The 12,762-nt window shown below is 39.9% G+C and overlaps 1 protein-coding gene across 13 annotated transcripts in view; it reads right to left on the bottom strand.

Annotated features, from left to right (window-relative positions):
• Nucleotides 1-12,762, bottom strand: part of ACTR3B (actin related protein 3B) — a 178,991-nt gene that overhangs the window by 48,668 nt on the left and 117,561 nt on the right. For 11 of the 13 annotated variants that reach the window (XM_064275112.1, XM_064275101.1, XM_064275103.1 and 8 more), the window contains 2 exons: nt 1,412-1,537; nt 287-370 (listed from right to left, as the gene is read on the bottom strand). The exons of 1 other annotated variant lie outside the window; for it this stretch is intronic. In XM_064275112.1, coding sequence (XP_064131182.1) covers nt 287-370; nt 1,412-1,537 — 210 coding nt within the window. The remainder of the gene's footprint in view (nt 1-286; nt 371-1,411; nt 1,538-12,762) is intronic. One more of the 13 variants, XM_064275102.1, reaches the window with a different exon arrangement.

The raw sequence follows: 12,762 nt of genomic DNA, 5'->3' as shown, positions 1-12,762 counted from the left end.
TACTTAGAAAAGGCACTGGAATGATCAGTGTAATAATTTTTAGATTAGCATTGGATTTCACTTATCTATTCTATTTGTAACCCTTAATTAGCAAGAAAACATGAATTAGCTGTGCAAATTAAAAGATCAGTAAGATGTTTTTTGTATTTTACAGAATTAAATGTGGGACAGCTTAGAGTACACACAATTAGAATGTACACAGTTTAACCTTCACAAGACAATACTTACGCAAACTCAACAGAGAACACAGAAATGAAAACACACAACCACCTAGAAATAGACTCACCGTTGAGGCAAGCATTGAGCCTCCAAACCAGACAGCATAGCGCTGCATATGATGTGTTATCACCTGAACCTCCACAGGCTTAGGCTGGAAAACAAAGCAACTGATACTTAGTTCAAGTAGTGCAAATAAACTTTTATTCTAAAAATCTTTCAGCTGACATGAAGATGATTTCATTCCAAGTACAGAAAACATGGGGGTGCTCCTCCCATCTTAGTGGCACAGCATCCTTCCCAAGGACATTCGTGTCCTCCTATAGCATCACCTCATTACACAGCCGCCTCCTACAGCCATGTTTCTCAGCCTTTCCTGCTGTGACACCCTCCCCAGTCGGACCCCAGGCAGGTTCAGGGGAACAAAGCATGCAAGTCAGGTAACAGTTATCTTCCCACAACACTAAAAGCACCAAAAAATGTTAAAAAAAAAAATCCAATCAACAGACCTAATTTTGATTTTTTTGACCAAACAAACCAGATGTTTCAACACTGTAGAGATAATATTAAATAATAATGATGATCCCAAAGTTACTAAAAAAAAAAAAACAACCATATTGTGGAAACAGGTTCCATTTCAGTGGTCTCTCTTCCCAGGTGAGGACTGTGCATGTTTTCACCTGCGTACTCTATCAAAACCCAGTCCTGGTTAGAAGCCCAAACAAAATCACCAGCTAGTTAAGAATTATACCTTAGAGACACACATTGTAACTCCCTGCTAATACTAGTGATTTTAGTTTAATGGGAACATTCCTAAGGGACATTAAAGATCTTCACCATAAACCAACCCCATCTTCTGGGACACTGGCCATCGCACTACATGATAATCTCTTAAATACAGACGACAGCCTCTGGCAAGCGTGGCTCAGTGAGAGCACGAGGCCGTTGCTCCCTCACTAGGTGTATCGGTCTTCACTACACGCTTTAAATGGACTCAGGCAACAAACCCCTGAATGTAATTTCACATTATGGCTCACACGCATGTTTATTTCCTGCTACCAGGACAAGCTCCTCTGACAGGGTGACAGGGCGTCGGAGAGCCCCCAGCAGACCCCAGTATAGGGCATTAGGGAGCGCCAGCCGACTCCAGCGCAGCCGCTCCCTTCATGAGCATGTCCCTGTTCCGGCCGCCTACCTTTATCCTGCCACCGCTGAGCTCTTCACTAAGCTTTAACCTGGCATCCACCACTCTTTTTAAATCTCTCTGTAGCCGGCGTCCAAAATCCCTGAACATCGTCGAACCTCCTGAGAGAACGACATTCTAAAAGACACAAAGCAGCGGGTTTCCTGTGGATGAAATATTCCAGCCACATTTTTCCAATAAACTGCCCCACAACAAAATCTCCATATGTCCAATCCCTTATGTGAATAACACACTTCAACCTATATGAAAAGATACTAATCAAAGTTAATACTATCAAAAGAGTCTACACTGTTTTTCCTGTACCAAGAATGAGTCAAAATGCTTCCTCAGTACTTTTCCTCAGTTAGAACCAAGCGAAGACGGAAAACAATTCTGCCCCACACGCCCCCTCTGGAACATGAAGAACCTTACACGGATCAGGAAATGGAAACAAACTGTATAAACTGACGCAGTGACTCTCATAGTTATTTTAAATTAAAGGTCAAATTAACACTGGATCTTTCGCTGTTTTATCTTACATCATCACCGGGGAAAAGCCTTCCAATTAATACCTGAACCTTTCAGAAGTGTATTACTGGGGAGAAAGGACGTGTACTGGGCTGGAGAGTGTCCTCCAAGAATCCATGTCCACCTGGAACTTCAGAATGTGACCTTATTTGGAAATAGGGTCTTTGCCAATGTAATTAGTTAGGGTGAGGTCACAATGGAGTAGGGTGTGCCCTAAGCCAATAAGACTGCTGTCCTGATAAGAGGAGGGAAATCTGGACACAGAAACACAGACACATAGGGAAGACAGCCATTTGACAACAGGCAGAAGCTAGAGTAAGGCTTCCACAAGCCAAGGAATCCTCAGGGCTACCAAAAGCTGCAGGAGAGAAGGAAGGATTCTCCCCTAGAGGCTTCGAAAGGAGCATGGCCCTGTCAACACCTTGATTTCAGACTTCTAGACTCCAGAATTATAACCGAATAAATTTCCGTTCTTCAAGCTACCCCGTTTGCAGTAATTTGTTACAGCATCCCTAGGACACTAATTGTCTTAGTCATCTAGGGCTGCGTAACAGAAACACCGCAAGTGGATGGCTTTAACAAAAAGAAATTTATTCTCTCACAGTCTAGTAGGTTACAAGTCCAAATTCAGGGCATCGGCTCCAGGGGAAGCCTTTCTTTCTCGGCTCTGGAGGAAGATTCCTCAAACTTCCCCTGGTCGAGGAGCTTCTCAGGCGCAGGGACCCTGTGTCCAAAAGACACATTCTACTGCTGGTGCTGCTTTCTTGGTGGCATGAGGTCCCCAACTCTCTGCTTGTTTCTCTTTCCTTTTATCTCTTGAGAGATAAAAGGTGGTGTGGGCCACACCTCTGGGAAACTCCTTCCACCTTAGGTCAGGGAGGTGACCTGAGTAAGAGCCGTGTTACAGTCCCACCTTAATCCTCTTAACATAAAATTAAAATCACAAAATGGACTACTACACATGGCCTGAGTTGATATACACATTTTGGGGGGAACACAATTCAATCCATGACACTAATGTAGGCAGCATATCTGAATTGCCTGGGGAAATGTTTTCAAATGAAACACTTTCCACCAACTTTCCCTCCAGCAGGCTAAGGTTCTCATAAGTGGCCACATTAGAAGCTTGTGTGTGTAAGAGTGAGGAAGGGAGAAAGTGACATTAAATGCACTATCAGATTTGCATAAAAGATAAAAACTATTTTTTCAGGCTAAAAAACCAAAAACTAAACCCGTTGCCATGGAGTCAATTCGGACTCATAACGACCCTATAGTTACGGTATATTATTTAGGACAATGAAAGTGAAATTAAGTATATCAGGATTGAACTTTCTTGGAGAAAACATCACCTGAGAAAAAATGTATATAATGAACGTATATAATGAAAATATTTATAGAAGGAATGCTTCAAGGAGCCACAAGACCTGACTTCAGGACACTCTGATCGCCCTGAATGATAGATCCGGCCCTACTCTTTCTGACTCAGATGAGTAGCCAAGACTGTCTTCTCTCAGGTACTTTCCCAGGTAAGCTGGTATGCCTGATGGTGAATTCCTCACCATGTTTATATGTAAGGAGAGGTCACAAGGACCCAGTATGGGGAAAATGCACTTCTCCATCCCTAGTGACTAGGGGCATCCTTTCCTGTCCATTGCTATCCTTAGGGAAGACAGCTAGTACAGAGCTGAAAGTGACCACTGTCCTCTTATTTTAACTCCTAAAATACCTGTCCCTATGCCTATTTGGACTCGGGATAAGACACACAAAATAGAAAGATGAGAAGAGTGAAAAGGAAAAGGGCACATAAAAAGCCATTAGTGATCTTATCTTCTGTCTGGGAATCTACTCAAATTCTACCCTGAGTGTTTTTAGATAGAAATTTCACCTCTAATATCTTATCAACAGATTTTTGATAAACAAACACATAGGCTTTAACTGTTGTAGTTGCCGAGTTGGAAAGAACTGTCAGAAAGCTTCAAAAAAAAAAAAACCTTTAAAAATGCCTTGGCCAAAGATAAAATACTTAGGAATAAATCTTACCAGAGATGTAAAAGATCTACTTACAGAAAACTACAAGACACTTCTGCAAGAAACCAAAAGAGACCTACATAAGTGGAAAAACATACCTTGCTCATGGATAGGAAGACTTTACATTATAAAAGTGTCTATTCTACCAAAAGCGATCTATACATTTAACGCAATTCCGATCCAAATTCCAACAACATTCCTTAATGAGATGGAGAAACAAATCACCAACTCCATATGGAAGGGAAAGAGGCCCCGGATAAGTACAGCATTACTGAAGAAGAAGAACAAAGTGGGAGGCCTCACACTACCTGATTTTAGAACATATTATGCAGCCACAGTAGTCAAAACAGCCTGGTACTGGTACAACAACAGATACATAGACCAGTGGAACAGAATTGAGAATCCAGACATAAATCCATCCACATATGAGCAGTTGATATTTGACAAAGGCCCCAAAGCAGTTAAATGAGGAAAAGGCAGTCTTTTCAACAAATGGTGCTGGCATAACTATATATCCATCTGCAAAAAAATGAAACAAGACCCATACCTCAATCCATGCACAAAAACTAACTCAAAATGGATCAAAGACCTAAATATAAAATCTAAAATGATAAAGATCATGGAAGAAAAAATAGGGACAACGTTAGGATCCCTAATACATGGCATAAACAGTATACAAAACATTATTAAGAATGCAGAAAAAAAACTAGATAACTGGGAGCTCCTAAAAATCAAACACCTATGCTCATGCAAAGACTTCACCAAAACAGTAAAAAGATTACCTACAGACTGGGAGAAAGTTTTTAGCTATGACATTTCCAATCAGCGCCTGATCTCTAAAATCTACATGATACTGCAAAAACTCAACTCCAAAAAGACAAATAACCCAATTAAAAAAAGGGCAAAATATATGAATAGACACTTCACTAAAGAAGACATTCAGGTAGCTTACAGATACACGAGGAAAAGTTCACGATCATTAGCCATTACAGAAGTGCAGATCAAAACTACAACGAGATTTCATCTCACTCCAACAAGGCTGGCATTAATCCAAAAACACAAAATAATAAATGTTGGAGAGGCTGTGGACGGACTGGAATATCTCTACACTGCTGGTGGGAATGTCAAATGGTACAACCACTTTGGAAATTGATTTGGCACTTCCTTAAAAAGCTAGAACTAGAACTACCATTCGATCCAGCAATCCTACTCCTCGGAATATATCCTACAGAAATAAGAGCCTTTACCCGAACAGATATATGCACACCCATGTTCACTGCAGCACTGTTTACAATAGCAAAAAGATGGAGCCAACCAGTGTGGCCATCCATGGATGAATGGATAAATTATGGTATATTCACACAATGGAATACTACGCATCAATAGGGAACAGTAATGAATACATGAAAATTTTTATAACATGGAGGAATCTGGAAGGCATTATGCTGAGTGAAATTAGTCAGTTGCAAAAGGACAAATATTGTATAAGACCACTATTATAAGAACTTGAGAAATAGTTTAAACATATAAGAAAATATTCTTTGATGGTTATGGGGGGGGAGGGAGAAAGGGAGAGGGGTATTCGCTAATTAGATAGAAGAACTATTTTAGGTGAAGGGAAAGAAAATACACAATACAGGAGAGGTCAGCACAATTGGACTAAACCAAAAGCAAAGAAGTTTCCTGAACAAACTGAATGCTTTGAAGGCCAGCTCAACGGTGGCAGGGATTTGAGGACCATGGTTTCAGGGGACATCTAAGTCAACTGGCATAACAAAATCTATTAAGAAAACATTCTGCATCCCACTTCAGACATGGCGCCTGGGGTCTTAAACGCTAGCAAGCAGCTATCTAAGATTCATCCATTGGTCTCAACCCACCTGGAGCAACGGAGAATAAAGAACGCCAAAGACACAAGGTAGTTATGAGCCCAAGAGACAGAAAAGGGCCACATAAACCAGAGATTACATCAGCCTGAGACCAGAGGAACTAGATGGTGCCCGGCTACAACTGATGACTGCCCTGACAGGGAACAAAACAGAGAACCCCTGAGGAAGCAGGAGAGCAGTGGGATGCAGACCCCAAATTCTCATAAAGAAACCAGACTTAATGGTCTGACTGAGACTAGAAGGACCCTGATGGTGATGGTCCCCAGACCTTCTGTTAGCCCAAGACAGGAACCATTCCTAAAGCCAACTCCTCAGACAGGGATTGGACTGGACAATGGGCTGGAAAATTATACTGGTGAAGAATGAGCTTCTTGGATCAAGCAGACACATGAGACTATATTGGTATCTCCTATCTGGAAGGGAGATGAGGGGGCAGAGGGGGTCAGAAGCTGGCAGAATGGACACGAAAAGAGACAATGGTGGGAAGGAGTGTGCTGTCTTATTGCGGGGAGAGCAATCAGGAGTACATAGCAAGGTGTATACAAATTTTTATACGAGAGACTGGCTTGATTTGTAAACTTTCACTTAAAGTACAATAAAAATTAAAAAAAAAAAGAATATCTCAAGTTAACAGACTAACTCCACAACTTGAAGAGCTAGAAAAAGAACAAAATAAGCCCAGACCTACCAGAAGGAAATAGCAAAGATCAGCGTAAAATAAATGAAATAGAGAATAGAAAAACATAGAGAAAATCAACAAAACCAAAGTTGGTTCTTTGAAACAATCAATAAAATTGACAAACCATTAGCTATACTAACAAAGAAAAAAAGTAAGAGGATGTAAATAACCAAAATGAGAAATGACACTAGGAGACACTACAACAGATCTGAAAGAAATAAAAAGGCTCACAACTGAATACTATGAAAAGCTATACTTCAACAAATTTGAAAATATGAATAAAGTCAAGAAATTGCTAGAAACACATAAGCTACCTAAAGTAACATAAAAGCAGGTAGAAAATATCAACAGACCCAGAACAAGAGACTGCATCAATTAAAAAAAAAAAAACTCACCCCCACCCCCACCAAAAAAAAAAAAAAAAAAAAGCCATGGACCAGATGGATTCACTGGAGAATTTTACCAAACATTCAGGGAAGAACTGACACCAATCTTGCTCAAACTCTTCCAAAATATAGAAGAGGAAGAAATACTCCCTAATTCATTCTATGAAGCCAGCATTACCCTGATACCAAAGCCAAAGACACTACAAGAAAAGAACAGACCTACACCCTTCATGAATACAGAATGCAAAAATTCTCAACATAATACTAATGAACAGGATCTGACAACATATTAAAAGAATTATACACCATGACCAAATGGGGTTTATTCCAGAAATTCAAGGATGGTTCAGCATTTGAAAATTTATCAGTGTAATGCAACACATTAACAACAAAAGAAAAAAAATGATCATCTCAACATACACAGAAAAGGAATTTGACAAAATCCAACACTCTTTCCTGATAAAAACTCTAACAAGATAGGAAGACAAGGAAAATTTCTCAACATGATTAAGGGCATTTATGAAAAACCAACAGTCAACATTATACTCAGTGAAGAAAGACTAAACACCTACCCCCTGAGAATGGAACTGAGACTAAGATGCCTGCTATCACCATTTCTATTCAATATCATACTAGAAGTCGTAGCCAGAGCAATAAGGCAAGAAAAAGAAATAAAAGATATCCGAAGTTGAAAAGAAGTACAACTATCTTTATTTGCAGATGACATAATCCTATATATAGAACATTCCAAAGAATCCACAAGAAAGCTTCTAGAACTAATAGAAGAATTTAATAAAGTTCCAAGATACAAGATCAACACACAAAAATCAGTCAGGTTTCTATACACCAACAAGGAGAAATCTGAAAAGGAAATCAAGAAAACAATTCCGTTTACAATACCACCTAAAAGAACAAAATACCCAGGAATAAACCTAACCAGGGACGTAAAGGATGTATACAATAAAACACTGCTGGAAGACACTAAAACAGACCTAAATAAATAGAAAGGCATTCCATGCTCATGGATTGGAAGATTTAAGACTGGAAAAATGTCACCACTACCCAAAGTGATCTACAGATGCAATGCAATCCCTAACAAAAATCTAACAGCATTTTTACGGAAATGGAAAAAATAATTCCTCAACTTTATATGGAAAGGAAAGACACCCCAAAATTTCAAAATGATGATTTTGAAGAACAAAGTAGGAGGCCTCACGTCTCCCAATTTCAAAACATACTATAGAGTTACACTAATCAAATCTACCTAGTATTGGATGAATGACAGACACACAGACCAATGAAATATAATTGAGAGCCCAGAAATAAATTCATAATCTACGGTCAATCAATTTTACACAAGGGTGCTAAGTCCATTCAATAGGGGAAGGAACAGTCAACAAATGCTGCTGAGAAAACCGATTTCCACAAGCAGAAAAATGAAGCAAGATCTATACCTAACACAACACACAAAAACTCATTCAAAATGGATCAAGGGCTTAAATGTTAAGCCTGAAATCATGAATTTCTTGGAAGAAAGCATAGGGAAAAAGCTTTGGGACTTAATTTTTTTATGATAGGCTATCAAATACAACAACAAATACATAAGCTACAGAAAATAAAATAGATAATTAGGACCTCATAAAATTAAATACTTACGTTTATCAAAGTACTTTATCAAAAGAGTAAAAAGGACAACCTACAGACTGGACAAAAAAAGCTTTGGAAATTACATATCTGATAAGAGTCTAATATTTAAAATGTATATAAAACTTCTACAACTTAACAACCAAAAGACAAATAATCAAAAAATGGGCAAAGTATATAAACAGACACTTAACCAAACAGGATATTCAAGAAGTCAACAAGCACATGAAAATATGCTCATTGTTACTAGCCATTAGAGATGCAAATCAAAAGTACAATGAGATAGCACCTCAGCCCTACTAGAATGGCAATAAAAAAAACATAAAATAACAAATGTTGGAGAGGATCAGAACCTTTACCCATTGCTGGTGGGAAGGTAAAATGGTATAGCTGTTGTGGAAAACATTACGGCGATTCCTCAAAAAATCAAAACTACCATTTGACCCAGCAATTCCACTCCAGGGTATGCATCCCAGGGACCTAAAAGTAGCAACCCTAACAGACACATGCACATCTATATCCATCATAGCACTATTCACAATAGCAAAAAGGAAGAAACCACCTAAATGCCCATCAACAGATGAATGGACAAACAAAACGTAGTACATACATACAACGGAATATATCTTAACTATCTGGAGCTGCTTTAACAGAAATACCACAGTGGCTGGCTTTAACAGCAAAAATTTATTTTCTCACAGTTTAGGAGGCTAGAAGTCCAAATTCAGGGTGCCACCATAGGGGAAGGCTTTCTCTCTCTGTTGACTCCGGAGGAAGGTTCTTGTCTTTTTTGAGCTTCCGCTCCTAGGCAGTCTTCATGTGGCTTAGCATCTCTCTTTCCCATCTCTGCTTGCTTGCTTGCTTATTTAATCTTTTATATCTCAAAAGAGACTGACTTAAGACATACTCTATACTAATACTGCCTCATTAATATAACAGAGAAAACCCATTCCCAAATGACATTAGAACCACAGGTATACCTAAAACAAACCCATTGCCATTGAGTTGAATTCTGACTCCTAGTGACCCTACAGGACAGAGTTAAACTGCCTCTTTGGTTTCCAAGGCTGTAAATCTTTACGCAAGCAGACTGCCACATCTTTCTCCCACCAACCTTTTGGTTAGAAGGCAAGCACTTAACCACTGTGTCATAGATTGAATTATATGTCCCCCCAAAAATGTGTGTACCAACTTGGTTAGGCCATGATTCCCAGTAGTGTGTCGTCGTCCTCCATTTTGTGGTTGTAATTTTATGTTAAAAAGGATTACAGTGAGATTGTACCACAACCCTTACCCAGCTCACATCCCTGATCCAGTGTAACGGGACTTTCTCTGGGGTGTGGCCTGCACCACCTTATCTCTTAAGAGATAAAAGGAAAGGGAAGCAAGCAGAGAGTTAGGGACCTCATACCACCAAGACAGAAGCAATAGGAAAAGAGTGCATCCTTTGGACATGGGGTCCCTGCACCTGACAAGTTCCTTGACCAGGGGAAGATTGAGGACCAGGACCTTCCTTCAGAGCTGACAGACAGAGAAAGCCCTCCCCTGGAGCCAATGCCCTGAATTTGGACTTATAACCTACTAGACTGTGAGAAAATAAATTCCTCTTTGTTAAAGCCATGCATTTGTGGTATTTCTGTTAAAGCAGCACTAGATAACTAAGACACACTGTGCCTCTAGGGATCCTTAACCACAGGTATAGAGGTGTGGATTTACAACACATATTTGGGGGGGGGTGGTCACAATTCAATCCATAACAGAATACTACTCAGCCATAAAGTAAAATGAAGTCCTGATACATGCTATAACATGGATCGGCCTCAGAGGTTGTTGTTGTTGTTAGGTGCCGTCGAGTTGGTTCCAATTCAGTGACCCTGTAAGACAGAGCAGAACTGCTCCATGGGGTTTCCAAGAAGTGGCTGATAGATTTGAACTGCTGACTTTTTGGTTAGCAGCTGCACTCTTAATCACTATGCCACCAGGGCTCCTCAAAGACATTATGCTCACTGAAATAAGTCAATTAACAAAAAGATAAATACTGTATGACTTCACTTATTTTGAAAAGAATAAGTAAAGCAGAGAGGGAATTATTCTCTGGAAAGTAGTGAGTTTATGTTTATGGTGATGGGAAAACTGGTGTCAATTAAAGGTAATGGTTGTACAACTTGGTGAACGTAACTGATATCACTAAGTTGTACACCAGAAAAAAAGGTGAAATGACAAATATTGTGTTTATGTAACTTTACAACATCAACAGCAAAAAAGAGAGAGAGAGAGACTAAAGTTGCTGATACTACTTAGATACATCCAAAATCCTTATAGGATTAGTTCTGTTGGTTCGAAGATACAGGGTCATAGCTTCCCGGACTGTCCAATTACTGTTTTTAGAGTTACTGTTCTACTCCCTAGTGTGGTGAGTAGTGTTTGGAGCTTAAAAGCTTCCGAGAAGCCATCCAAGATACAACAACTGGTCTCCATTCGCCTGGAGCAGCAAAGGAAGAAGGAAACCCAGGAACTGGAAAAGGAACGGGACTGCAGGCTCAACTGCCTCCGTGAATTACTGCCTCCCTTGCCATGAGACTAAAGAACTGGATGGTGCCCAGTTACCATTACTGAACGTTTTGATCAAAGAATCAGTAGATGAAGCCTCATCAAAAGAGGAAAATGTGGAAAAGAATTTCAAATTCTTCCAGAACCCAGCCTTACTAGACCTATTGAGATTAGAAGAGCCCCTGAATCTATGGCTCTGAGAAAATTTTCAAACCATGAACCAAAGTTGTCCCCTGAAGTGATCTTTAAATTAAAAAGTTCAGCTAAATTAGCGAAGAACGTTTGCCGTGAGTATTGCGCTCTCTTAGAGAATTACTTACATGAGATCAAACTGACTGAAGAGCCAAAACCAAACCTGTTGCTGCTGAGTGGATTCAGACTCCTGGCAAATCTGCAGAACAGAGCGGAACTGCCCACTGGGGTTTCTAAGGAACAGCTGATGGATTTGAACTTTTTGGTTAGCAGCTGTAGCTCTTAACCACTGGCATCACCAGGGCTCCTGACTCTTTTTAAAGAAAGTTTAGTCCTATTTTAATCCTTTTGTCACTCAGTCATTGAACACCACACCTGGAAATCCTAGCTTTTCTTGTTAGAGCAGTAAACAAGCTATTCCATTCAACAAGCCCCTACTTCTGTGAGCAAGGCCTGAACTACAGATGCAATAACGAGAGAGTCCTGAGAGCACCACACAGCAGAAATCTGTAACGGGTGGTGCCTTCACTGACCAGCTTTGAGAACATGCCTCAATCTCTTGAATCCAGACTTTCTCAAAGGGGCCTTTGACCCTCCCCCAAAAGATGGAACTGTAAAAATAGAACTTTAAACACAAGCTATCACTCGAAAGATGCACACTTTAAAAAGCTGACATTTTTTAATCTTCTAAAAACATTTTAAAGTTGTTCATTTCAGGTTTTTCTCTAAAAAGAAACTGTTTCCTACATGTATTTAAAAAGTAAAAATCAATCCACAACTAGATATTTTTACTTAGCATGTATGAAAATAGTTGCAAATGCCCAGAAAGATAACTGTAAGTGAAAGTTATGATTACGCTCAACTGTTAGTGATCTGGCTTAGAAATGGGTCCCTGCACACCTGGCAGAAGGCTCCCCCACCTTGAATGAGAATGTTGGAGGTGCTGCACCCCTGGATCCCACCCAGCAGGCACTTACAGAACCAAGGGTTTCAGCAGCAGGCATCATCTCAAGAGCATCTACAAAGCAAATTCATAGCCCGGCAAGAGGGGAGTGCACAGCCCTCATGACACTGCTCGGTTTATGGTCAGGGATTATTAATTCCTCATGAGCTCCTGAGGTAATATGAGCTCAGAACATCCTGCTCCTCACAGATCACATAGTTATCACACTCTGTCTTCATCAGCACCGTTAACAAAATCGAAGACAGTGAACTTTACAACTGTGAAACATGATAAAACAGAAAAAAAAAAAAAAAAGAAAAATACCAGCATGAATACTGGCAGGATTCAGGATGGCCCGAGTCACTGAGAAGATTCTGGAGAAGCTAGAGATTTTAGGAAGTAATGTCTTGAGCTCAGAAAGTCCTCAGCAAATGATAAGAATATGGAACTGGGGAGATGGTGAAAGAGTGGAGATGAAAAGGCTAATCTAGGGGTGATCTGAACTTGGGCTGTAATGACATTTA

Source organism: Loxodonta africana, chromosome 22, assembly GCF_030014295.1.
Source record: "Loxodonta africana isolate mLoxAfr1 chromosome 22, mLoxAfr1.hap2, whole genome shotgun sequence".
NCBI lineage: Eukaryota > Metazoa > Chordata > Mammalia > Proboscidea > Elephantidae > Loxodonta > Loxodonta africana.
This window is presented reverse-complemented; position numbering and strand designations above follow the sequence as displayed.